At 41.5% G+C, this 26998-nt stretch overlaps 1 protein-coding gene across 1 annotated transcript in view; it reads left to right on the forward strand.

The window, feature by feature from the left end:
• Positions 1 to 26998, forward strand: part of aff2 (AF4/FMR2 family, member 2) — a 429950-nt gene that overhangs the window by 134531 nt on the left and 268421 nt on the right. Inside the window, exon 2 of the mRNA XM_061979661.2 lies at positions 21181 to 21301. Coding sequence (XP_061835645.2) covers positions 21181 to 21301 — 121 coding nt within the window. The remainder of the gene's footprint in view (positions 1 to 21180; positions 21302 to 26998) is intronic.

Raw genomic sequence — 26998 nt, forward strand, 5'->3', positions numbered from 1 at the left:
GAAATCAGGACACACCTGTCCTATCTATTTTGCTCTGTGCCATTGATTGTATATTGTGTTATTTTTGTGCACGCCAGTGCTGCACTAGTATTATTTTTGCAATACCTTTTTTCTTATGCCTATTTATTTGTGTCCACTCAGCCATGGTCCACTCCTGCTTTGGCCACGCAGGTGGTCCCTTTTAGATTGACAATTTGTCTGCACTTTGCTTTCAGTCTCTGTGTCTTGGGCTTTCTTTGCAAGCAATGTCTGCCAGAATGTAACAACTGTCTGTGAATGCAGCTTGGCCCCCAATACCGTACAGTAAATGCCGTCCTAATTGTGTTTCTTTAAACGGGTCATATGAATCTGGTCAGCCAGAGAATAAGATGATGTTGCTTTTAATTGAGATAAAACTAGCTACTTTTCTTTCGTCTAATTGGCCACTTTTGGAGACCATAACATAGAAGCTCTTTGCCCTCCATATATTTCACTCACATGCGGCATGGCCAATTATGTAGATCAGATGATGTCTCCCCTGTGCAATACAACGGCAAAAATAGATTGCAGTAAAACTTGTACAATGTCCTTTGTGTCAATTGCCAAGAGTGGTGCACAATCCCCGTGGCTCTTGTCACATATGTTGCAGTGACGCCAGGGAGAAATTGTACACCAGAGAGACTCATCAGGTGAATGACCTTGTAGTATGTGGCCCCTCCATCATGGCTCAGCTGTGTACTGCGTAAATCACAATGATTACCGGTTCAAGACAGCACGTTGGAGTCGCACAAACTCAGAAGCAATTTGAAGGCTCGGCAAGCAGTGGGAACCAGAGTAGGGATTTTCAAACCTAGCCAAAGGTTGGGGGTCTTGCCACCTTTTTATTCTCCAAATTTAGCTTGAAATGTTTGAAGTATCCCTATGGCAGTTTTGCTCTATTTTGTGAAGGTTAAGGGGGTCCTGTGAGGGGTCCATGGTCCCAAATATGTTGAGCTGCAGTGTTTTTAAATAATGTTATTATGTGAGGCCTCAGAGGTTCAAAATTGTTCTGAAATACTAGGTTGAAAGAAATTATGATGCGGTCTGCGGTCTCCGATATTTGGTATAGTGCCTTTCTAACAACGAGGAAAAGTGCAATTAAGTTACTATTCGCTAATTACATTTTTTGTGCCCTGACGTCACCAACATGCATCAATCGAATCTCCCAATAATGAAGGCTTCCACAGAAAGTCACTGAATGACTTTATAAACCTGGGACATGCTGCCAGGTGGAGCAGAGCAAGCTTTCCCAGCTGCTTTGTGTGCAAGAAAACTTTCCTTTTATTCTTCACGTCTGTCTCCTATATAAATAATAACATGAAAGGTACACCCCCCCCATACACATTAGTCATGTACTGTACATAACATATACATACGTCTGAAAAGTAAAGGTGAGCGTTTCAATCCAAACATTGACAGTGTCAATACCAAGGTACCACCTTGGTATTGACATTGGTATTGGATTGTTACGAGCGTGATGTGATCAACACTTTTTCTGCAGTTTTTTGTTTGTACGCCCAGCAGATTAATCGCTTTTCCTCAGAGTTTGTGTCTCTTTTAGGCCCCTTCTACCCTAAGCCAGCTAAGGTTATCCAGGGTAAATCCAACCTAACCTTATCCTTGTCCACACACACACAATGGTCATTTAAGACCCCCTCTACCCCTCCGCAACGCGACCTAGTACGCATGCGCTGAAAATGTGCACGTCATAGTCACCTCCAGTGTTGCCTTGTGTGCAAGTTTTTAAATTAAATTTAATTCATCTGAACAATATCCAGTGTTGTGGTATTTCAATTAACTGGAATCCAGTGTGGTGTGGGGCCCTATTGTAGTGAATCACATCTGAGTTCTCATAAATTAATTAAATCTTTATTAGACACGTAAACAATGTGATAAAGAACATTTTACATCAGTCGTTCTAGGGATCTAGATATCTGGTCAGAACACTCCTCACTCTTTTGCCTTCACCTTCATTGTCCATTCGTTTTTTGGTGACTTTATATACTCTTGAAGTTGAGTCCGCGACATACATGACGGACAATAACTGATACAGTCTGCTTTGCCAGTCCAAATGCATTCGATGTTTTCCGTAGTCTTCCCTCTTCGGCCAGGTAATACAAAGCACACGCTACCTTTTTTATCACATCCACGGGAGCTTGCATTCTCGTTGTCTCTCCTTCGACAAATGGACAAAGTTTTTCAGTAAGTAGAATCACAGCTGACCTGGACATTCAAAAGTTCTCTTGCCGTCTGAGAAGTGTTGTATCCGAAATAGCTGCAATCGCGCGTTTCCTTTACTTAAGGTATTCATGTGTGATTTCCACAAGCGTCTGTACATGTAAAACGGGGAAAGCGTGGCGCAGTTGGGAGAGTGGCCATGCCAGCAACCTGAGGGCTCATGGTTCAATCCCCACCTTCTACCAACCTCATCACCTCATCACGTCCGTTGTGTCCTTGAGCAAGACACTTCACCCTTCCTCCTGATGGGTCGTGGTTAGGGCCTTGCATGGCAGCTCCCGCCATCAGTGTGTGAATGTGTGTGTAAATGGGTGAATGTGGAAATAGTGTCAAAGCGCTTTGAGTACCTTGAAGGTAGAAAAAGTATAACCCATAGAAGAAGGAGAAACACGGGCATGTCTGGATGACTCGCCTCCATCGTTCCAGTGGTTAGCTCCGGTTGTTATGAAGCTGGCTGTGCCGCGTTCTTTCTGACGTCACTTCCTGTGTGGGGCGCGGTCTTTCTGACTTCACTTCCTCTCCGAACTCACTTTGTAAACGATCATTGAGTCCATACAGAGCTAAGAGCCGGAGATTCAAGAAATACACGGCGCACTTACCCGTGTAAAAAATTATCCAAGGAGGGTTACCTTAAACCAGGGGTGTCAAACTCAAATACAGAGTGGGCCAAAATTTAAAACTAAACAAAGCCGCTGGCCAAGGTTGAACAAATTAACCTTTTAATAGCGACCCAAACAAGTTTTGCATTAAATATTGAACAAGCAAGGCTTATACAACTTTATAGTGACATGCAAAATCGAGTTTCAAATAATAATAATAATAATTAAAAAATATCAATGGCATATCAAATACAATTTAAATAAAAATTGAATGCCTCTTTTCTATTTGCAGCCTTCTGAGGTAAATATCAACATAAACTTTTTCCACAGGCTAATAAATTTGAAAATAAAATAATGAATAAACCAACCATTCAGGACTTTAAACGGCTCAGTTTGCAACACACTGATCTAATCTGATGTGCCCAAGCCAGATACCTGCCATCTTTTCTTGGATGCTAGTTCATTAATGTCGGAGCTCAGGCTTTGAGCTGAAGCAACCTTCATTATCGAACAAAGATGTTCATCAGTCATTATTTATCGTATTCCACAGTCTTGGGGAAAGTTATTTAATAAGAAGTCAAAAGTGCAAAAACAATAATGTTCGTTTTGGAGGAGTTGTGAATGAATGAAATATGAAATCCGTGCTGCAGTCGCTGCTGGGCCACAACATTAGGTACACCTGCAGACTGCAGCACGGATTTCATATTTCATTCATTCACAACTCCTCCAACACGAACATTATTGTTTTTGCACTTTTGGCTTCTTATTAAATAACTTTTTCAAATAGATTCAATCTTGCACGTGGAAACTTTAAGTGAGGGCTTTAGATGATATAACACTCCCGTCAGGGGGTGCATTCTACGCCGGGGGTGCATTATCTGGCACAACACCTGGACGCTACAATATATACCCCCGCCACACACACACACACACACACACACTTTGGAGCGTCCCGGAAGAGTTAGTGCTGCAAAGAGTTCTGGGTATTTGTTCTGTTGTGTTTATGTTGTGTTACTGTGCGGATGTTCTCCCAAAATGTGTTTGTCATTCTTGTTTGGTGTGGATTCACAGTGTGGCGTGTATTTCTAACAATGTTAAAGTCTTTTTATACTGGCACCCTCAGTGTGACCTGTATCGCTGAAGATCAAGTATGCGTTGCATTCACTTCTGTGTGAGTACCAAAGCTGCATATATTATGTAACTGGGCCAGCTCTTGTTGGACTGTACGAAAAGGGGATGTTACAATTCTCGTGAGGGGCACTGAAATTTGGGAGTCTACCGGGAGGTTTGGCAAGTGGGAGGTTTGGCAAGCATGAGAATTAGCGGTGTACCGCGGCACCGCCGCTGTATATGATTGACGGGCCAGCTCTAGTGTTAATTTGTTATCGCCTCACGGGCCAAGTGAAATTACACGGCGGGCCAAATGTGGCCCGCGGGCCAGAGTTTGACACCCATGCCTTAAACGATGGTTTAGTGCGGCTGACACGATGCTTAGGCTAAATAATTATTCGTTTAAGGGGTTATCCGGCTTAGTGTAGACATAGCCTTAATCTCTTTTTTATTCTCGTTCACTCTCTCTCTCCCTCACACACTTTGCCCCTCCCTTACCTGCTCAACTGACTACTGAATTTATTTAATTTTTTTACTAATATCTGCCTACAATGGAGGTTATTTATGCTTGTTTTGTTAACATTTTTGTACTAAAATGTTCACATTTTTGTTATTTAGCACTAGTAATTTTTTCATAAATGTGTGTAATTGAAGGGAACTGTTTTAATAAAAGGTTTTCGAATACAGAGCATTGTTTTGTATGATTGCATTTAGTTATAAAACATTAAAACAAAATGTTTTCTGTGTTATAGTCATTATCAACTTACAAGAAGAAAATTCACAAAATTATTCAATGATTATGACATTTTAAGTCACAGTATTTGTATCCGTATAGTAGCCCTGTATTAACTTGATATTGAATCGATACTAAAATCGAGAAAATTTAGAATAGGGCCCCATTAAGATATGCTAGTGATAAGAAACCCAATTCTTTTTATTGACTTGAATTTAAATTAGTCCCTCACTGAATCATGGAATTCACTCATCAGAGAAGTCATAAAATCTTGCAAATGCAGAACAAGCCTACCTTGATTTGAGATAAGGACCAGATCTGTTGGTGGTTCCACGGGGGCTAATACATTTATACAAGTGCAGTAAGAGTAACAGTTGCACGATTAGTGAAAACTGTGACATGAGAGTACCATTGAGTGCCGATTCAGTAAAAAAAACGTGTTCATAATCTGCTACAGGCCAAAACTGAAGTGTGCGCTAATGTATTCCACCATGTTGTTGCCGGCTCTAATGACTTCCATAACATAGTGGAAAGTCTGAATAGAGCTCAGCCGTCATTAATGGCTTCGGTAACACCTATGCTTTCCCTCCTGTGTCATATCATCAGATCTGCTCCAAAAAGAGCTCATCAGGACTACATAAAAGCTTCAATTTGCATGTTTTCTCATGTAAATGAGCGGTGCTGCTGTGTGCTGTCAGTGTTCACTGTTACGAATGTTAGGCTTCAAAGTGATTTCATAAATTGGCTTTCTGCTAAATTACAAACTGTGTATTTACAAAACATAATTTCAGATGTGATATACATGCTGATGTATTCACTTGAGCAGAGAAAATGATTTTCATCTCCAGGGGAAGACTCCAGTGACTGTATCAAAATGTGTGCATAGGCTCATTGAGCTCAGATGGCAAAGAAAAAGCTTTGCTCCAAATGTCTGCATGGCTTTAAATGTGTTGAAATGTATTTCAAGTGGCTGCCTTGAACTGTTCTGACAGTTCCTCCCATAAGACACAAATACTGCATGAGTCCGCCGAGTCAGTTGATCTGAAGTGAAGCGGCCGCACAAAATCTCTGATGACATTCACAGGCCCGAGCCTTCTTCCTAACTGACGACATAACACACTGGAGTATGTTTCACACCGTCCTCCACACTGCTTTACAATCTCCCAGCTGCAGTTGACCGAGGGCCTAATCTACTAAAGGTTTGCGTGTATTAAAACATGTGCAAATTTAATTGCTTGTGCACAGAGCATTGCATCTCTTGAATAAGCAAAACAGATCTCACAATCCATTTATAGTGTCTGTGTTCATGGATATGCAGAAAATATGCTGATTATTAGAATGCCAACGATACTGGGGGGAGAAGATACGAATACAATTATTTAGCACATGCCATGTGATTAATCAAGACTAAAACTGTTCTGCCAGCGCTGTTTTGCGTCTTTTACATGTGTGAAATGTGCGTGGCACAGTTAGGCACACATGGCTACAAGAAAGATTTAATTTAATTTCAACATAAACTTAGACTTAGACTTCCTTTTATTGTCATTCCAATTTTAAAAGGGAACATTATCACAATTTCAGAATGGTTAAAACCATTAAAAATCAGTTCCCAGTGGCTTATTATATTTTTCAAAGTTTTTTTTTTAATTTTACCCATCACGCAATATCCCTAAAAAAAGCTTCAAAGTGCCTGATTTTAACCATCGTTATAAACACCCGTCCATTTTCCTGTGACATCACATAGTGAAGCCAACACAAACAAACATGGCGGAAAGAACAGCAAGCTATAGCAACATTAGCTCGTTCAGACTCGGATTTCAGCGGCTTAAGCGATTCAACAGATTACGCATGTATTGAAACGGATGGTTGTAGTGTGGAGGCAGGTAGCGAAAACGAAATTGAAGAAGAAACTGAAGCTATTGAGCCATATCGGTTTGAACCGTATGCAAGCGAAACCGACGAAAACGACACGACAGCCAGCGACACGGGAGAAAGCGAGGACGAATTCGGCGATCGCCTTCTAACCAACGATTGGTATGTGTTTGTTTGGCATTAAAGGAAACTAACAACTATGAACTAGGTTTACAGCATATGAAATACATTTGGCAACAACATGCACTTTGAGAGTGCAGACAGCCCAATTTTCATCAATTAATATATTCTGTAGACATACCCTCATGTCAGCAGGCCAGGGAAGCTAGGGTCGATATTCTTCTCTTGATCATTTTCGGGACAGTGTGAGCCAAGACATCCAGGGGGTTTAGCTCGCTCGTCTGCGGGAACAAACTGCCGCCATTGCTTGCCGTGCTACCGAGGTCCTTTGTCCCTGAATTGCTCACACACTCCGGCAGATTTAATGGGGGTCTGGCGGCAGATTTCTTTGACTTTATCGTTGGAAATGCATCTGCTTTGAGTGTCGCAGGATATCCACACATTCTTGCCATCTCTGTCCTAGCATAGCTTTCGTCGGTAAAGTGTGCGGAACAAACGTCCAATTTCTTGCCACTTTGGCATCTTTGGGCCACTGGTGCAACTTGAATCCGTCCCTGTTCGTGTTGTTACACCCTCCGACAACACACCGACGAGGCATGATGTCTCCAAGGTACGGAAAACAGTCGAAAAAACGGAAAATAACAGAGCTGATTTGACTCGGTGTTTGAGAAAATGGCGGATTGCTTCCCGATGTGACGTCACGTTGTGACGTCATCGCTCCGAGAGCGAATATTGGAAAGGCGTTTAATTCGCCAAAATTCACCCATTTAGAGTTTGGAAATCGGTTAAAAAAATATATGGTCTTTTTTCTGCAACATCAAGGTATATATTGACGCTTACATAGGTCTGGTGATAATGTTCCCCTTTAACTTTACAGTACAGATGAGAACAAAATGTTGTTGCATTTGCTCATTGTACGCAGGATAAAAGAGCAGTAAGGTGCAGATATAAATAAATAGATTACTGTACAGATAAATATATTGCACTTGTGCATATGCATCCACGTTTATGGATATATGTTATATTGTCTTTATATTCCAGTGAGTTATTCCGTTTTGGGGGGGAACTGAGGGGATTTTTTTGAAGCGTTCAAGAGTCTTATGGCCTGAGGGAAGAAGCTGTTACAAAACCTGGAGGTTCTGCTGCGGAGGCTGCGGAACCTCTTTCTAGAGTCCAGCAGTGAAAACAGTCCTCGGTGGGGGTGGGAGGAGTTTCTACAGAGTTTCTGAGCCCTGGTCAGGCGGCGGCTTTTTGCGATTTCCTGGATAGGAGGAAGAGGAGTCCTGATGAGCTTTTTCGAGGTCCTCACCGCTCTCTGCAGAGACTTCCAGTCTGAGGAACTGCCGACTCCAGTCCACACAGAAATGCAGTTGGTCAGTAAGCTCGCTATAATGCCTCTGTAGAATGTGGTGGCACCAGAACATACCAGAGCCACCATCACAACACCGGTGTCTCCCAGTGCGCACTTTTGGTGTGCCAAAAATAGGTTCTGTTCATAATGTTTGCTGCATATTCCACAACATAACGAGACAGCAGCACATGTTGGCCCATTTGAGCATATGATGTCATGATTGTGGAGGGAAATGAGTTTCTCCATGGGCACAGCTGATAGTACACACACACAATCCTCATTTGAATAGATGGCCTGCACCACTTTTGCACTGTTATCAGATGCACACACAGTTTTAGTATAGATCAAACTAATAGTAGGCACAATTTTATTGTTTGTACACCTTCATAGTATGTGGCTGTGGGTTCTTGCTGGCAGATAGCATCAATATATAATTTGCATAACTGGCCATGACACATGTGCAAGTATTTTATATCCACAATGTGTGGGACAGAAAGTGAGTAAACAACATGAAATGCAAACCAGATATGTTTAGAAAAAGCCGGCAGTAACAGCATCTACTAGTTGAGAAGAGAGGTAGTGCTTTCATGGTAGAGTTTCCAAAAGGACAAAACCCGATGCACTACTCTATTACATTACTGCGCTACAAGTGACGATTTATGTAATTACGTTACTTTTGCACTTTCACTGGCTCAAATGTAATTCAATCACTACAGTGTTTCCCCCAGAAAATGTGTTACCGTATTTTCCGCACTATAAGGCGCACCGGATTATTAGCCGCACCTTCAATGAATTACATATTTCATAACTTTGTCCACCAATAAGCCGCCCCGGATTATAAGCCGCGCCTACGCTGCGCTAAAGGGAATGTCAAAAAAACAGTCAGATAGTTCAGTCAAACTTTAATAATATATTGAAAACCAGCGTTCTAACAACTCTGTCCCAAAATGTACGCAAATGTGCAATCACAAACATAGTAAAATTCAAAATGGTGTAGAGCAATAGCAACATAATGTTGCCCTTAACGTTAATGTCACAACACACAAAATAAACATAGCGCTCACCTTCTGAAGTTATTCTTCATTCGTAAATCCTTCGAATTCTTCGTCTTCGGTGTCCGAATTGAAAAGTTGCGCAAGCGTGGGATGCAAAATGGCCGGTTCCGTCTCGTAGAAGTCATCGGAGTCAGTGTCGCTGTTGTTGTCCAGTAGTTCTGTGAATCCTGCCTTCCGGAAAGCTCGGACCACAGTTGTGACCGAAATATCTGCCCAGGCATTTACGATCCACTGGCAAATGTTGGCGTATGTCGTCCGGCGCTGTCTGCCCGTCTTAGTGAAGGTGTGTTCGCCTTCGGAGCTGTGTGAAAAAAGCCACCCGGCCTCTTCGCGTAAACTTCCCTTAACCACTCGCTCATCTTTTCTTCATCCATCCATCCCTTCGAGTTAGCTTTTATGATGACGCCGGCTGGAAAGGTCTCTTTTGGCAAGGTCTTCCTTTTGAATATCACCATGGGTGGAAGTTAGCATGGCAAGCTAGAACCACAGTGAAGGATGACTTCTCATTCCCTGTGGTGCGAATATTCACCGTACGTGCTCCCGTTCCACAGTGCGGTTCACAGGAATATCAGTTGCTGTGAAATACGGTAGTAATCCGTGTGCGGATGGAGAGATTGCGTCTTTTTATGAACCGGATCCTTTTCGCTTAGTAGGAGCCATTTTGTGGTCTTTACAGATGTAAACAGGAAATGAAACGTACGGTGATATCCGCGCGTTTTTTCTTCTTCTTCCGGGGGCGGGCGGTAGCTTACAGTAGAAGAAGAAGCGCTTCCTGTTCTATGGGGGCGGGTGCTTACCTTGGCGGTTGCTTGCGTAGAAGAAGAAGCGCTTCCTGTTCTACCGGGAAAAAAGATGGCGGCTGTTTACCGAAGTTGCGAGATCGAAACTTTATGAAAATGAATCGTAATAAAGCGCACCGGGTTATAAGGCGCACTGTCAGCTTTTGAGAAAATTTGTGGTTTTTAGGTGCGCCTTATAGTGCGGAAAATACGGTAGTTAAGGTGGGGTCTTTCCAGGGGGAGGGGGCGTCGTTCCCAGGCGAACGGACGGGGAAACAGCGTAACTCGGCCTGTCGCCACCACGTCTCCCACTCATCGCTGCCACCACAGCCTGGGGGGGCAATAGACTATAGACTCTGATTACATTGAACACATATTTATTAAAAAATAACCAAAAAACAATATATTGTAATAAATTTAAATATTTAGCATTTCAAAATAACATCCATTTGCTGAATGCCGTTATACGATATATATCTTGATATTTTTTCCGTAAAGTTAAAACAAAACACAAAACAGTCCTAGTTACCTAAGATACTCAGTATGTCATTATTATGACTTCCATCCATCCATCCATTTGCTACCGCTTATTCCCTTCGGGGTCGCGGGGGGCGCTGGGGCCTATCTCAGCTATAATCGGGCGGAAGGCGGGGTACACCCTGGACAAGTCGCCACCTCATCGCAGGGCCAACACAGATAGACAGACAACATTCACACTCACATTCACACACTAGGGCCAATTTTAGTGTTGCCAATCAACCTATCCCCATTATGACTTAGTAAGTCAATATTTTGACTTAGTAATTTAATAAGTCAAAATAATGACTTGTTAAGTCAAAATAATGACTTACTATGTCAAATTAATGACTTACTGTAATTAAGCGTTTGCAATAAGCGTTTGAAAAAAGAGTTAAAAGTGGGGCCACATGCTGACATATGCTCAACTCATCATGCTTAATTTATTACAGCATTTGGGAAGCCTGTAGTTGATTTTTATTATATAAATGTTATATTTTTATAAACATGTGATAGCAGGAACACTGCCATTCAAAACTAGGCTGCTACTTTACTAATGATTAATGTAACTATAGCTGAAAAAAATAGTACAATAGCAATAGGAGAGACTATTCATCCCTGAACACCATGGAGTTCATGTAGGCTTTAATAATAATAATAATAATAATGGATTAGATTTATATAGCGCTTTTCTAGACACTCAAAGCACTTCAGTCAGGATTCAAGAGCACAGAATAAGCATTACTAAAAGTCCAAAATGGCATTATTATGATCCTTGACACCAAAAATGCTGTTGTGCTTGCCCTTTTGGATCTCACAGCTGCCTTTGACACTGTGGACCGTGCAGTGCTCAATGTCTCACCTGGAGCACTGCGCTGGCCTATAAGTGGATCTGTGCTAAGATGGTTTTCCTCATATCTCTCCAAAATTTCATTTTCAGTAATGATTCATGATCTCTCCTCCACAGTTGCTCCACTTTATTCTGGCGTACCCCAGGGTTCAATCTTTGGGCTTATTCTTTTTTCTCTTTACACGCTTCTATTAAATTCAATCATATCCAAATACAATGTTAACTTCCACTTGTATGCTGATGATGTACAGCTCTATTGCCCGAAATGCACCTGATTCCCTCCATAGCTGTCTCAATGACATTCAACTATGGCTGTCACAGAATTGTCTCCATTTAAATGAGAGCAAAACAGAGTTCATTGTTTTTAGCCCTGTTGCACGTCACAGTGCACCCCGTTTTACCACTCCAACCCTGGGGTGTGATATTTGACAGCGACCTTAAATTTGACAAACAAATTAACTCCGTGGTTGGAGCAGGGTTTTTTTTCCAGCCGAGGCTTTTGACAAAGGTGAAGCCTTTTCTGCAGAGGACAGACCTTGAAAAAGCCATTCATGCTTTCATCAGCTCTAAACTGGACTACTGTAATGCCCGCTATAGTGGACCAAATCAGTCACAAGCTAGAGTCAGTACAAAATGCAGCTGCTCGCCTCCTCACTCGTGTCCAAAACATGCCCATATTACCCCGGTTCTCTTTGCTCTCCATTGGTACATTTTAAAAGACTTCTTTTTGTTTTTAAGGCCATCAATGGACTGGCCCCAGCATACTTGGATGATATTTTAACTGTTCGCCACCCAACAAGGAATCTGTGCTCATCTTTACACACATCTTTGGAAGTACCAAGGACTAGAGTTAAAAAATGGGGTGATCGTTCATTTTCCGCATCCGCACACAAGTTATGAAAGTCCCTCCCACCTGAGTTGCAAACCATCACGGAGCTAGACGCTTCTAAATCGCAACTGAAACATATTTGTTTAAACTGGCTTTTAACAAACAATTGCCGTAAGTGTTTTTAGATGTTACTTATAATTTTTTATTTTTTTTACTGTTTTAATATGAGTGATTTTACTTGCTTTTGACCTAATTGTCATGTAAAGCACTTTGCGCACCATTGTGATGTTGGTAGGTGCTATAGAAATAAACCTTGATTGATTGATTGATTGTTAATAGCTACAGTAGATAAACTCGCAGTTAATTCCAAATTAATCGCAATAATCGCAGATAGACATAATTTTTCATCTTTAAAATATGTCCCCTAAACAGATCATTTTAAAGTTTTTAATACCATGACCGGACTAGTTTGCTTTAAAGGTTTTTAAAAACATTTTTTTTTTACACTACCGTATTTTCCGCACTATAAGGCGCACCGGATTATTAGCCGCACCTTCAATGAATTACATATTTCATAACTTTGTCCACCAATAAGCCGCCCCGGATTATAAGCCGCGCCTACGCTGCGCTAAAGGGAATGTCAAAAAAACAGTCAGATAGTTCAGTCAAACTTTAATAATATATTGAAAACCAGCGTTCTAACAACTCTGTCCCAAAATGTACGCAAATGTGCAATCACAAACATAGTAAAATTCAAAATGGTGTAGAGCAATAGCAACATAATGTTGCTCGAACGTTAATGTCACAACACACAAAATAAACATAGCGCTCACCTTCTGAAGTTATTCTTCATTCGTAAATCCTTCAAATTCTTCGTCTTCGGTGTCCGAATTGAAAAGTTGCGCAAGCGTGGGATCCAAAAATGGCCGGCTCCGTCTCGTCGAAGTCATCGGATTCAGTGTCGCTGTTGTTGTGCAGCAGTTCTGTGAATCCTGCCTTCCGGAAAGCTCGGACCACAGTTGTGACCGAAATATCTGCCCAGGCATTTACGATCCACTGGCAAATGTTGGCGTATGTCGTCCGGCGCTGTCTGCCCGTCTTAGTGAAGGTGTGTTCGCCTTCGGAGCTGTGTGAAAAAAGCCACCCGGCCTCTTCGCGTAAACTTCCCTTAACCACTCGCTCATCTTTTCTTCATCCATCCATCCCTTCGAGTTAGCTTTTATGATGACGCCGGCTGGAAAGGTCTCTTTTGGCAAGGTCTTCCTTTTGAATATCACCATGGGTGGAAGTTAGCATGGCAAGCTAGAACCACAGTGAAGGATGACTTCTCATTCCCTGTGGTGCGAATATTCACCGTACGTGCTCCCGTTCCACAGTGCGGTTCACAGGAATATCAGTTGCTGTGAAATACGGTAGTAATCCGTGTGCGGATGGAGAGATTGCGTCTTTTTATGAACCGGATCCTTGTCGCTTAGGAGGAGCCATTTTGTGGTCTTTACAGATGTAAACAGGAAATGAAACGTACGGTGATATCCGCGCGTTTTTTCTTCTTCTTCCGGGGGCGGGTGGTTGCTTACAGTAGAAGAAGAAGCGCTTCCTGTTCTATGGGGGCGGGTGCTTTCCTTGGCGGTTGCTTGCGTAGAAGAAGAAGCGCTTCCTGTTCTACCGGGAAAAAAGATGGCGGCTGTTTACCGAAGTTGCGAGATCGAAACTTTATGAAAATGAATCGTAATAAAGCGCACCGGGTTATAAGGCGCACTGTCAGCTTTTGAGAAAAATTGTGGTTTTTAGGTGCGCCTTATAGTGCGGAAAATACGGTATATCCTTTTTTAAACAGCTCAATACAAAAAAAAAACAATAATTGCGCGTAAAAAAAAAAGGACCTTTTGACAGCCCTAGTTAAATATCTAAAAAGGGGTTAAAATGTGTAAGAATACATGTGTGATATAAATGCATGTGTGTGTGCGTGTGTGTGCCAGCGTTTGTGCGTGTGTGCATATGTCTATGAAAAAGAGTGAATTAGTGTGTGTTTAGTTATCAGGGGAGAACAGCATAGCTCTGTTGAGATTAAATTCCCAGAGCTTACTCTGGCTATCAGCATTACTTCAGGACACACACACACACACACACACACACACACACACACACAGAAACAAACAAAAAGATGGCACTATTTCATTCACAAACAATCGCCATCAACAATATGCTGCTTGCTGATGCATCAAGTGCTTTAATTGTTTTGTATACTGTAGAATATTATAATTCAAATTATTTAATTGTATTCAAAATAGAATAAATCGACAAGAACGTTGTTTTTGTTGTGATTGGCGGTAGGCCAGATGTCGGACCCCAAAGCAGAGAGACAGTAGATGGAATGAACCATGAACAATGAATTTAATCTGAGCCGAGGATGTCGTTGTGGCTTGTGCAGCCCTTTGGGACAATCGTGATTTAGGGCTGTATAAATAAACTTTGATTGATTGATTGATTGATTGATTGATTGATTGATTGATTGATAAATAAGAAAAAGCACACTACAGGGAGGGCAAACAAAGTATGACTGAAAGTTACTGGTGACAAAAGGTCACAGGGAAGCTAACAGAGTAGCAAAGGAAACAAAGTGCAAATAAAAGGCCAGGCTTTCTAGTTGAAATTCAACAAGAAGTATTTGGGAGAATACACGCTATTAAGAATGCAGCAAAGACAAGGCACGACGCAGGGGAAGGCAAGGACAATCATCTGGCGTTGAGCATGTCTGAGTCCAGAGCTTAAGAGCTGGCGTAATTAGAATTGGCCTCAGGTGTGTTGCACTGTGGACATGTTGGACGTGTTCGTGACGGTTTTTGGAAAGTACACGAAATAAAAGCAACTAATCATTTCTCTGAGGACATCAGTGATAAGGCATTGAAAAAGTGCAGGAGCATTTGTAAGGCCAACTGGCATGAAAATATATTCAAAGTGTCCCAGAGGGGTGTTAACAGGCGTCTTCCATTCATATCCCTCCCTTATACGGACGAGGTGGTAAGCATTGATGAATAATTATGACATTGTTTTTTTCTAACTTTTATTTTTTTAATGACAGAAGAAAAAAAAAATCTAACTTTACAAAATCCCAAGAGGATAACAACAAAAAGTATTTACATTGTAGATTGTCACGGAAGGCATCAAAACTATGAATGAACACATGTGGAGTTATGTACTTAACAAAAAAAGGTGAAATAACTGAAAATATGTTTTATATTCTAGTTTCTTCAAAATAGCCACCCTTTGCTCTGATTACTGCTTTGCACACTCTTGGCATTCTCTCGATGAGCTTCAAGCACACCTGTGAAGTGAAAACCATTTCAGGTGACTACCTCTTGAAGCTCGCCGAGATAATGCGAAAAAGTAATCAGAGCAAAGGGTGGCTATTTTGAAGAAACTAGAAGACAAAACATGTTTTCAGTTATTTCACCTTTTTTTTGTTAAGTACATAACTCCACGTGTTCATTCATAGTTTTGATGCCTTCAGTGGCAATCTACAATGTAAATAGTCATGAAAATAAAGAAAACACATTGAATGAGAAGGTGTGTCCAAACTTTTGGTCTTTATTTATAAATTCTCCTTAGATTAGAGTATTTGTGCTTTTTAGCTCTGTAGACTGATGGCAGTTACCAGCTTCTGTGTTATGTATGACAGGGGGGAAGGAGACGGCACGACACAGGGAGTATCGCTCAACATCAAGGGTTGAAATTGGGGGTTAATTCACCAAAAATGATTCCTGGGCGCAGCCACCACTGCTGCTCACTGCTCCTCTCACCTCCCAGGGGGTGATCAAGGGTGATGGGTCAAATAATAATTTCGCCACACCTCGTGTGTGTGTGACAATCATTAGAACTTTAACTTTAACTTTTAACAAGGTTTTATTGAGCTTAATGAGTGAGTGGAGTGTGTATGCTAGTATGTGTGTGCATGCAAGACTATGTGCAGGAATTAACAAGGAAATATTACCAGGAGGTTGTTGGAAGTGCGTGTTGGTTGGAAAGGCAAACAAGTCCAAAGGGACTGGGCAGAAGAAGGTCCGTGATCCAAGCGGGAGGTCCGTGGCCTCCTGAGGTCCGTGTCCAAAGCGAGGGGGTAGTCGAGGATTGAGGGAGGCATTCAGAGTCCAGAGGGGGATCCAGGGAAGTGAGGCACACAGCTCACTTCCAAGGCGACGGAGGATATGTAGACAGAGAACTACATTCGGCTTTGTTGGTCTTTATACTCATTAGATCCAGGTGCGCTGATTGCAGCTTGCCCGCAGCCGTGTAGGCGCGTGGCCGCGGTCTGAGCATGACGCACAGGGGCGTGTCCGGCTGCGCTCACAGCGCAGCTTCTAGCTCAGTGGTTCTTAACCTGGGTTCGATCGAACCCTAGGTGTTCGGTGAGTCGGCCTCAGGGGTTCGGCGGAGGTCAAAACACACCTGACTCATCGTGTAAATAAAAACTTCTCCCTATCGGCGTATTACGGATACGGCAACAGCAGAAGTCACACTGATTTGCAGGTGTGTCATTTGTTGTGAGTTTATGCACTGTGTTGGTTTTGTTCTTTGAACAAGGTGATGTTCATGCACGGTTCATTTTGTGCACCAGTAAAAAAACATGGTAACACTTTAGTATGGGGAACATATTCACCATTATTTAGTTGCTTATTAACATGCAAATTTGTAACATATTGGCTCTTAACTAGTCATTATTAAGTACTTATTAATGCCTTATTTGGCATGGCCTTATTATAACCCTAACCCTCTAACCCTGGCCCTAACCCTCTAACCCTAACCCGAACCCTAACCAAATAACTCTAAATTAAGTATTTGTTACTTAGATTATGTTCCCCTAGGTTCCAAAAAACTGTAAATTAAGTCTTTATTACTTAAGATATGTTCCCCATACTAAAGTGTTACCAAAAACATATAATAATCTTGCATTTGAATAAAAAGGAGGGTTCGGTGAATGCGCATATGAAACTAACAAGTGGGGTTCGGTACCTCCAACAAGGTTAAGAACCACTGTTCTAGCTGCTCCTGAAGCGGAAGGAATGACGATACGTGCATGCGCCATAACATTCTGCTAACTTATGTACGCCAGGGTACTGTGTGCTTCGCTGTATGACATTCACCCGTAGCTTTTTGTCTGATTAGCAAGGATAATTATGTCACCCTTAGTACATTAAATACATTACACAGGCTGCACAAAGTCATGGTGACCATCAATTGGGCACGTACCATCCAACCTGGTTTATAAAATATTGCACAATCAGACGGTATGGCTGTCATTTTAAAGTATGTTCCAGCACTGTATTTGATCAGGGAATGTGTTCAATTCTTAAGTAATTGTAAAACATGATTGGATGCCTCCAATGGCCGGACTTCACTTTGTAAATGTATCGTAATGTTGACAGTGTATGGCGACGTGGCTCACTTTGTCGTCAGTGATAGAGACGTGCAAGCTGTTGTGTGCGCGGTGATATGTGCATGGGGATATGTGTGTGTGTGCGCGTGTGTACGTGTGTGTGTGTGCACATGATGATATGTGTGCCATGTGAGTTGTCACCTATCTCTATGTAAAGGCAGACGATGAGCAGTGACAGTGCCGCTGCACACAAAGATCCACATCTGGAGATGTATACACACACACACACACACACGCACACACACACACACACATTTGTCAGTCACTTCGTGGAATTCCCGCTGCTCTGTTGCGTCTTGTTCATGACTTCTCCCTTCCCATCCTCATCCCTCCACTTTCATCATTCGGTTATTTTCCTTCCTTTTTAAGAAACTGTCGGTTTCCCAGAAACTAGGTATTTTTTTCTTTATGACCCCCCCTCGCCTTCTTTCCTTCTTCTCACCGCCTCTCTCCACTCTTCCTCCCTCCCACTCGCTTCTTACTGAAAGATGAAAGGTCGAAGGCAAGGTCTTGTTTAGGCAAAGAGAGTCTCTTTTTATTGTGTTGATGGTTAATTAGCCACTCGGTCTCCTCTCTCGGCAGTGTTGAGTAAACCTGATGCCCTTTCCTGGGCCGGAGGACCACAGGCGTGTGCATAGCGCGTGATGCTGCACACATCATTTGAACTTGTAAGAGAGCAGCTTGCAGATTTCTCAATGGACGCTGCTGAGTAAAAAAAAATTGGCTGGGCTTGGTATGATGAAAATAGACATTTTGCTTGAAAAACAAAACAAAATGAGAGAAGAATGTAAAGTAAGCCGTACAGTTTTGCATGTCTCTGCTTTTTTGTCTTGTTTTTCACAGGAACCGACCATGAATCATAGCCCAATTGCACTCATGTGTGGTGTACGGGCCACCGGGTGGGACTGTGGACAAGGTGCAAGATTAAAAGCCCATTTTATTTGGATTTCATCAATGACATTAAGGGAATGTGTTGTGCTTCAGTGGGTTCCTGATGTCATAAAAAAACTAACAGGGTTGGACACCTAACTCCCACTAGGCCAGCTGACATTAAAACAAAACAATGAATCAAAGTGTCCGTCTAATGTCATATGTTACTTGTAGGGGGAAAAAAATGCCTTCACCTTTGGGATGTCATGTTTAGTTATATTGTAGAAGAATACATGAGGTCATCAGTCTTCGCACACGTTCTTGTCTTGCAGTGACTTCACCACTGTTTCTGAGCACAACACCTGCTGTTGATCAGTGATCATGGGACTCACCTGCCTTTGAACCCTAATCAGGAGGGTTTATCACTGTTGCCTTCCCTGCGACACTTGTCCATTTGCCTATCATGAATAATGTTGATGGTGTTCCTTTAGATATTTGCCTGCCTAGTCCTTATTAAAACACCTTCTTTTCAGCACTTCGCCTACTGTCTCTGCATCTCGGGGTCATGCTGCCAGCTATCATGGACAGCAATGACACTTTTTCATTCTTCCGCTGCACTCTCTCTAAAGTAATCATTTATGGGATTGCTGACTAAACCAGGAAACATAGAGCATTTTGGCTTTGGCAGTTTGCAGGATATTTTACTTCCACGTCTGCTCCAAAGAGCGCGTGGGTGAGCAGTCGCAGACAGCGGTGGTGGAACATAGACGTAAGTTCCTAAAACACAATAAATTCACCTGTGTTCTGCTCATTTGTCAACTAGTTATTTTGTAACTGTCTATTTTGGCGAATAATTAAAAATAATAATAATAATAATGGATTATCAATCAATCAATCAATGTTTATTTATATAGCCCTAAATCACAAGTGTCTCAAAGGGCTATAGATTTATATAGCGCTTTTCTAGACACTCAAAGCACTTCACAGAGAAGTAAGAACCCATCATTCATTCACACCTGGTGGTGGTAAGCTACATTTGTAGCCACAGCTACGAAATATGATGCTTTTTGATGACGTTTTGGTCAAATGAATGCGACCGCAGCGTTCCGACTCCAGACATATCTGATTTATATCCACATGCCAAAGAGGCCTGGGTCGGATAATAAAAAATCGGAATTGTACTGTTCACATTGACACAAAAAAATCGGAAACAGGTCACGTATGGACAGAAAAATTGGAATTGACCTGCAGTGAGAACGAGGCCTAAGTAGACTGACGTGCTATATGAGTGTGGGGTGTCATGCCTGTATTGTGTGCCATTGAACACACCTATTCTGAGCAAATGAGCGCTAAGCACAGACATACAGTCGTGGTCAAAAGTTTATATACACTTGTAAAGAACATAATGTCATGGCTGTCTTGAGTTTCCAATAATTTCTACAACTCTTATTTTTTTGCGATAAGAGTGATTGGAGCACATACTAAAAAAAATAATTAATGAAGTTTGGTTCTTTTATGAATTTATTATGAGTCTACTGAAAATGTGACCAAATCTGCTGGGTCAAAGGTATACATACAGCAATGTTAATGGCGTGGAGCAGTTGGGAGAGTGGCCATGCCAGCAACCTGAGGGTTCCTGGTTCGATCCCCACCTTCTACCAAACTCGTTGTGTCCTTGGGCAAGACACTTCACCCTTGCTCCTGATGGGTCGTGGTTAACGCCTTGCATGGCAGCTCCCGCCATCAGTGTGTGAATGTGTGTGTGAATGGGTGAATGTGGAAATAGTGTCAAAGCGCTTTTAGTACCTTAAAGGTAGAAAATCGCTATACGAGTATAACCCATTTACCATTTAATATTTGGTTACATGTCCCTTGGCAAGTTTCACTGCAATAAGGCACTTTTGGTAGCCATCCACAAGCTGACCACAGAAGGTCTTATCTTTGTCCATGTGATGTCAGATGAAACAAAAATGTAGCTATTTGGCCACAATACCCAGCAATATGTTTGGAGGAGAAAAGGTGAGGCCTTTAATCCCAGGAACACCAAGCCTACCGTCAAGTATGGTGGTAGTGGTAGTATTATGCTCTGGGCCTGTTTTGGGTCTTGGGCGCAATTGGGTGTTCCAACAGGACAATGACCCCAAATACACGTCAAAAGTGGTAAAGGAATGGCTAAATCAGGCTACAATTAAGGTTTTAGAATGGCCTTCCCAAAGTCCTGCCTTAAACGTGTGGACAATGCTGAAGAAAAAAGTCAATGTCACAAAACCAACAAATTTAGCTGAACTGCACCAATTTTGTCAAGAGGAGTGGTCAAAAATTCAACCAGAAGCTTGCGGATGGTTACCAAAAGTGCCTTATTGCAGTGAAACTTGCCAAGGGACATGTAACCAAATATTAACATTGCTATATGTATACTTTTGACCCAGCAGATTTGGTCACATTTTCAGTAGACCCATAATAAATTCATAAAAGAACCAAACTTCATGAATGTTTTTTGTGACCAGACAAGTATGTGCTCCAATCACTCTATCACAAAATAATAAGAGTTTTAGAAATAATTGGAATCTCAAGATAGCCATGACAATATGTTCTTTACAAGTGTATGTAAACTTTTGACCACGAACGTACATCTTCTTTTCCCCTCATCCTTGCGGCGCCCTCAAGACAATGCCGCCCTGGGCGATTGCACATGTGACGATCATGTTATCATGTGCATGTCAGACATACAAGTAAAAAGACAATGGTTCTTACCCGTCTATTGTCCTCAGCGGGCAACACTAACGAGCTCTCTGTTTCGTTTCAGTCAATTGGAGTCGGAGCGCAGTGTCCTGAAAAGGAGAGAATGGGAGCGGAGGAACCAGGAGGTCCAGCAGGATGAAGATTTGTTCTCAACTGGATTCAACCTGTTTGGAGAACCTTACAAGGTAAGAGTATTGACAAAAATAACCACCTAGATCAAAAACAGTTTTTTATGAATTGTGCTTTTCTAAAAATACATATACAGGTGCGTGATGTCTGACTTTCCCTTGTTCCTCCCCCGTCACGTGTGACATCATGTGGCATGACCTTTGACCAGAAGTCTCGCCTACCTGTCAAAAAGTTTGACAGGCGAGTGTCATAAATCATTGACAGGTGGAGTTCCTACATCTAATTTTGACAGGCGCTGTATTCTATTATCTTTGCGCAGTGCGTTGTGCTAGTGAAGTAAACAAAGGGCACACTCTTGTTGTCTAACTGAGGTATGGCAAAAAAAAAAGTAGAACTTCTCACATAGCACAGTGAGAATATGGTAAGTTGCAATCATTTCACCCCAAAATGTAGTTTATATTACTGTAGATTAGGGATGTCCGATAATGGCTTTTTGCCGATATCCGATATTCCGATATTGTCCAAATCTTAATTACCGATACCGATATCAACCGATGCCGATATATACAGTCGTGGAATTAACACATTATTATGCCTAATTTGGACAACCAGGTATGGTGAAGATAAGGTCCTTTTAAAAAAAAAATAATAATACAATAAAATAAGATAAATAAATTAAAAACATTTTCTTGAATAAAAAAATTAAGTAAAAGAATATAAAAACAGTTACATAGAAACTAGTAATTAATGAAAATGAGTAAAATTAACTGTTAAAGGTTAGTACTATTAGTGGACCAGCAGCACGGACAATCATGTGTGCTTACGGACTGTATCCCTTGCAGACTGTATTGATATATATTGATATATATTGTAGGAACCAGAATATTAATAACAGAAAGAAACAACCCTTTTGTGTGAATGAGTGGGGGAGGGAGGTTTTTTTGGTTTGGTGCACTAATTGTAAGTGTATCTTGTGTTTTTTATGTTGATTTAATAAAATAAAAAAAATAAAAAAATTAAAAAAACGATACCGATAATAAAAAAACCTATACCGATAATTTCCGATATTACATTTTAAAACATTTATCGGCCGATAAAATCGGCAGGCCGATATTATCGGACATCTCTACTGTAGATGGAAAAAATTACTGCTGTTTTTATGGTTAAATAAAGGCAGCTCAGTTGCCAGAATTTCACTGTAAAATGTACATTATTTTTTTTACTGTAAATAAAAAATACTGCAATTTTTCACTGTCGGATACTAGTGAACACAAGTTCTATTCCTATGAAACAATGTGCTGGGATCGACCAGGGAATAATTTGGGGTCTAAATGTATCTTATATGAACCAGCAACATTGATTTAGAGCAGAGGTGTCTAAGTTGTTTTCACTGAGGGCCACATCTGTTTGGCCCCAGAGGGCCGCTTCTAGCAGTGAATACTAATATTACACCATTTTTTTAGGCATTTTATTAGTAGATTTTTTTTTTTACACTAAAATGTAACAAAAATATGGTAATTTGCAATAATTTCACCTCAAAATGTAGTGTATATTACTGTAGATGAAAAAACAGTACTGCTGTTTTTATGGTTAAAAAAAGGCAGCTCAGTTGCCAGAATTTCCCTGTTAAATTTACATTAGTTCTTTTACTGTAAATTTAAAAAAATGCAATTTTTCACTGTCGGATACTAGTGAACACAAGTTCTATTCCTATGAAACAATGTGCTGGGATCGGCCTGGGAATCGAACACAGGACCTTCTCACTCGGAGGCACTAATGCTAACCAATGCTCCACCGGATTTGTAAAAAATTTAATTTAATTTAGAGTGAGATAAATAATTTTGGGTCTAAATGTATCTAATATGAACCAGCAACATTGATTTAGAGCAGAGGTGTCAAAGTTGTTTTCACTGAGGTTTCCACATCGCAGTTATGTTTGGCCCCAGAGGGCCGCTTCTAACAGTTAATACTATTATTACACCGTTTTTTTATGCATTTTATGAGTAGATTTTTTTTTAGACTAAAATGTAACAAAAATATGGTAAGTTGCAAAAATACTGTGGAATTTTGCGATGAAAACAGACGACTTAATAGCTGGCCACCATGCTGTCCCAAAATGTCCTCTACAATCTGTGACGTCACGCAGTGTTTCCCACAGGACAGGCATCTATTTGTGGTGGTGTGGACGGGGGGTGGCGGCGGCAGCGGCGATGACCAAGAAGAACGCGGAGTTGGAATATAATTACAACATTTTATGTACATATTTATATACAGATTTGAACAATTAGTGATTCACTGAAATATATTTATTAATTGTGGTTCTTACAAAAAATATATCTTATAAAATATAAAAGCTAAAATGTCTCTTAAAGCTCTGCCCCTTTAATTAGTGAATACTAAATAATTTAACTTTAGCCTACTACTACAACCATATTATTTACCAGCAACATGAAGTGAAACAGAGGCAGAGGTGTCCTGCCACAGTCAGTCAACCTCCTCCTCCTCCTCCTGCTGCTGCTGAACAGGTCGCACCTGTGGTCCGGACTGTAGGCCTACCTCCTCTCCAAGTCGAGCCCTTTTCGGCCGTTGAAAATATTTTTCTATACTCATCTGTGTGAAGGAGTGAACATCCAACATTAGAATTTATTACTAACGAGCAGAACCGCTCTATGTACAGTGCCGTCTAACCTTAAGCGGCAGCAGCTCAACACATGCAGGGTTCAACGTTAAGGTTTTTTTCTACTTGCCCGACTTCTCAAATCTACTTGCCCCAATATTTTTACTTGTCCTGCCTAGGTTTTTTTCTGGCTGTGTAGTGCTCATGGCTTATATCTTACTAAAATCCTTCCTGTTGACTATTTACAACACTACACAGTATTTATTATTATTATTATTATTATTATTATCTATAATTACATTTAAATGGCATTGCATACATGTAAAATTAAATGCTATTTCACATTATTTGACCAGTAGCAGTTAAACCCATCTGAACAGGTCAGCCACCTGTTTAAAGCCCGATCACAGTTGAAATCTTGAAATGAAGGGCCTTTAATGGCCAAAACATTAACCTGGACAACATTTTAACAGCTGGTTGGCTCAGATTTTATTATTTTCATTGCATTCACATGCTGCAGTGGACAGTGGACAATTTAGATTCAGTCCATGTGTGTTTATCAGTGGCGCCGCTAGGGATTTTGGGCCCCATGAAAATAATCTTTACAGGGCCACCAATACAGCGGCAACATTTTTTGATGCTATTTTACATACAATTATGCATTTTAATGGTATTTTTGACTATCATTACCATATTTTTAAAAGAAGAACAGCATCACAGTTGACATGTACAGCAGGGGAAGAACTGAGCACTCTGAATACAATGGAATTCATTTTGAGTCATTTATTTGCTGCACCACTAATTCTTAAATTGGAAATAAACTCTTATTGAATAAGAACAGCTTGATAAATGTTTGACTGGATTGATTATTTAACTAATATAGCAGTAAAATGTAAAAATCCAGAGTTTTCTTGAGCTAGCTTATTACCACAGACAGGGACAAAGTTAATATGCATAACTTTCCACCACAACTAACAAACCCACCTTTTTTTTTGGAAATATTGGGTGACATATTGTCGACCCTTCAACTCCTTCTCCTCTCTTATTTTCTTTTCCTTTCTTTTTTGGCTGCCTGATTTTTGAGGCATACTGCTGTCTCCTCTGCTTTGCTGCTGTCTGTGACAAATCGCCGGTGCGCTACCTGCAGCTGATCCAGTCGGACTGAACCATTTTACGTAAATAGAGGGGGGAGGGAGGGCCCTGCAGGGGTTGATGCTTCCAAAACAAATAAAGGTATTGTTACCAGGACATGGAAAATAAAACATATGTGATTATATGTTAGTTAATAACTTAGTGTCATTATTTTTCTGTATTATAATTTCATCATCATTAGGGCCCCCCTCCATCATGGGCCCCTAGAATCCGTCTCCTTTACCCCCCCTTTTCGGCGCCCCTGCTGCCACCGTCGGTAAAACGCTCGGTGAAATCGCGGATTAACGTTAAATATATGACGAGCCGCGAGCGATGCAGCTATAACCTATATACCGTATTTTCCGCACTATAAGGCGCACCGGATTATTAGCCGCACCTTCTATGAATTACATATTTCATAATTTTGTCCACCAATAAGCCGCCCCGGACTATAAGCCGCGCCTACGCTGCGCTAAAGTGAATGTCAAAAAAACGCTGCGCTAAAGTGAATGTCAAAAAAACAGTCAGATAGTTCAGTCAAACTTTAATAATATATTGAAAACCAGCGTTCTAACAACTCTGTCCCAAAATGTACGCAAATGTGCAATCACAAACATAGTAAAATTCAAAATGGTGTAGAGCAATAAATAGCAACATAATGTTGCTCGAACGTTAATGTCACAACACACAAAATAAACATAGCGCTCACCTTCTGAAGTTATTCTTCATTCGTAAATCCTTCGAATTCTTCGTCTTCGGTGTCCGAATTGAAAAGTTGCGCAAGCGTGGGATCCAAAAATGGCCGGCTCCGCCTCGTCGAAGTCATCGGATTCAGTGTCGCTGTTGTTGTGCAGCAGTTCTGTGAATCCTGCCTTCCGGAAAGCTCGGACCACAGTTGTGACCGAAACTATCTGCCCAGGCATTTACGATCCACTGGCAGATGTTGGCGTATGTCGACCGGCGCTATCTGCCCGGCGTATGTCGACCGGCGCTATCTGCCCGTCTTAGTGAAGGTGTGTTCGCCTTCGGAGCTGTGTGAAAAAAGCCACCCGGCCTCTTCGCGTAAACTTCCCTTAACCACTCGCTCATCTTTTCTTCATCCATCCATCCCTTCGAGTTAGCTTTTATGATGACGCCGGCTGGGAAGGTCTCTTTTGGCAAGGTCTTCCTTTTGAATATCACCCTGGGTGGAAGTTAGCATGGCAAGCTAGAACCACAGTGAAGGATGACTTCTCATTCTCTGTGGTGCGAATATTCACCGTACGTGCTCCCGTTCCACAGTGCGGTTCACAGGAATATCAGTTGCTGTGAAATACGGTAGTAATCCGTGTGCGGATGGAGAGATTGCGTCTTTTTATGAACCGGATCCTTGTCCTTTGTAGGAGCCATTTTGTGGTCTTTACAGATGTAAACAGGAAATGAAACGTACGGTGATATCCGCGCGTTTTTTCCTCTTCTTCCGGGGGCGGGTGGTTGCTTACAGTAGAAGAAGAAGCGCTTCCTGTTCTATGGGGGCGGGTGCTTTCCTTGGCGGTTGCTTGCGTAGAAGAAGAAGCGCTTCCTGTTCTACCGGGAAAAAAGATGGCGGCTGTTTACCGAAGTTGCGAGACCGAAACTTTATGAAAATGAATCGTAATAAAGCGCACCGGGTTATTAGGCGCACTGTCAGCTTTTGAGAAAAATTGTGGTTTTTAGGTGCGCCTTATAGTGCGGAAAATACGGTACTTATAACCTATATTACCCTCGTATTTTGATCCCGTCCGTCCGTCCGTCCCTCTTCTTCTTCTTCTTCTTCTTCTTCTGGCCCACCAGGTGAATTAAGTGCTATTGGCGGAGTTACAATGCTACCGCCACCTACTGCACCGGAGTTGTAACTACCAGCAACATTCACAGACAGTCCCATTGCTTTTATGAGCGGTCGAGTGAGTCAAAAGCCGGAAAATCCATTTGTGGCGGACGTAATTCTTTCGTGGCGGGCCGCCACAAATAAATGAATGTGTGGGAA

The sequence above is a fragment of the Nerophis lumbriciformis genome, linkage group LG19, assembly GCF_033978685.3.
Source record: "Nerophis lumbriciformis linkage group LG19, RoL_Nlum_v2.1, whole genome shotgun sequence".
In the NCBI taxonomy this organism is placed as follows: Eukaryota; Metazoa; Chordata; class Actinopteri; order Syngnathiformes; family Syngnathidae; genus Nerophis; species Nerophis lumbriciformis.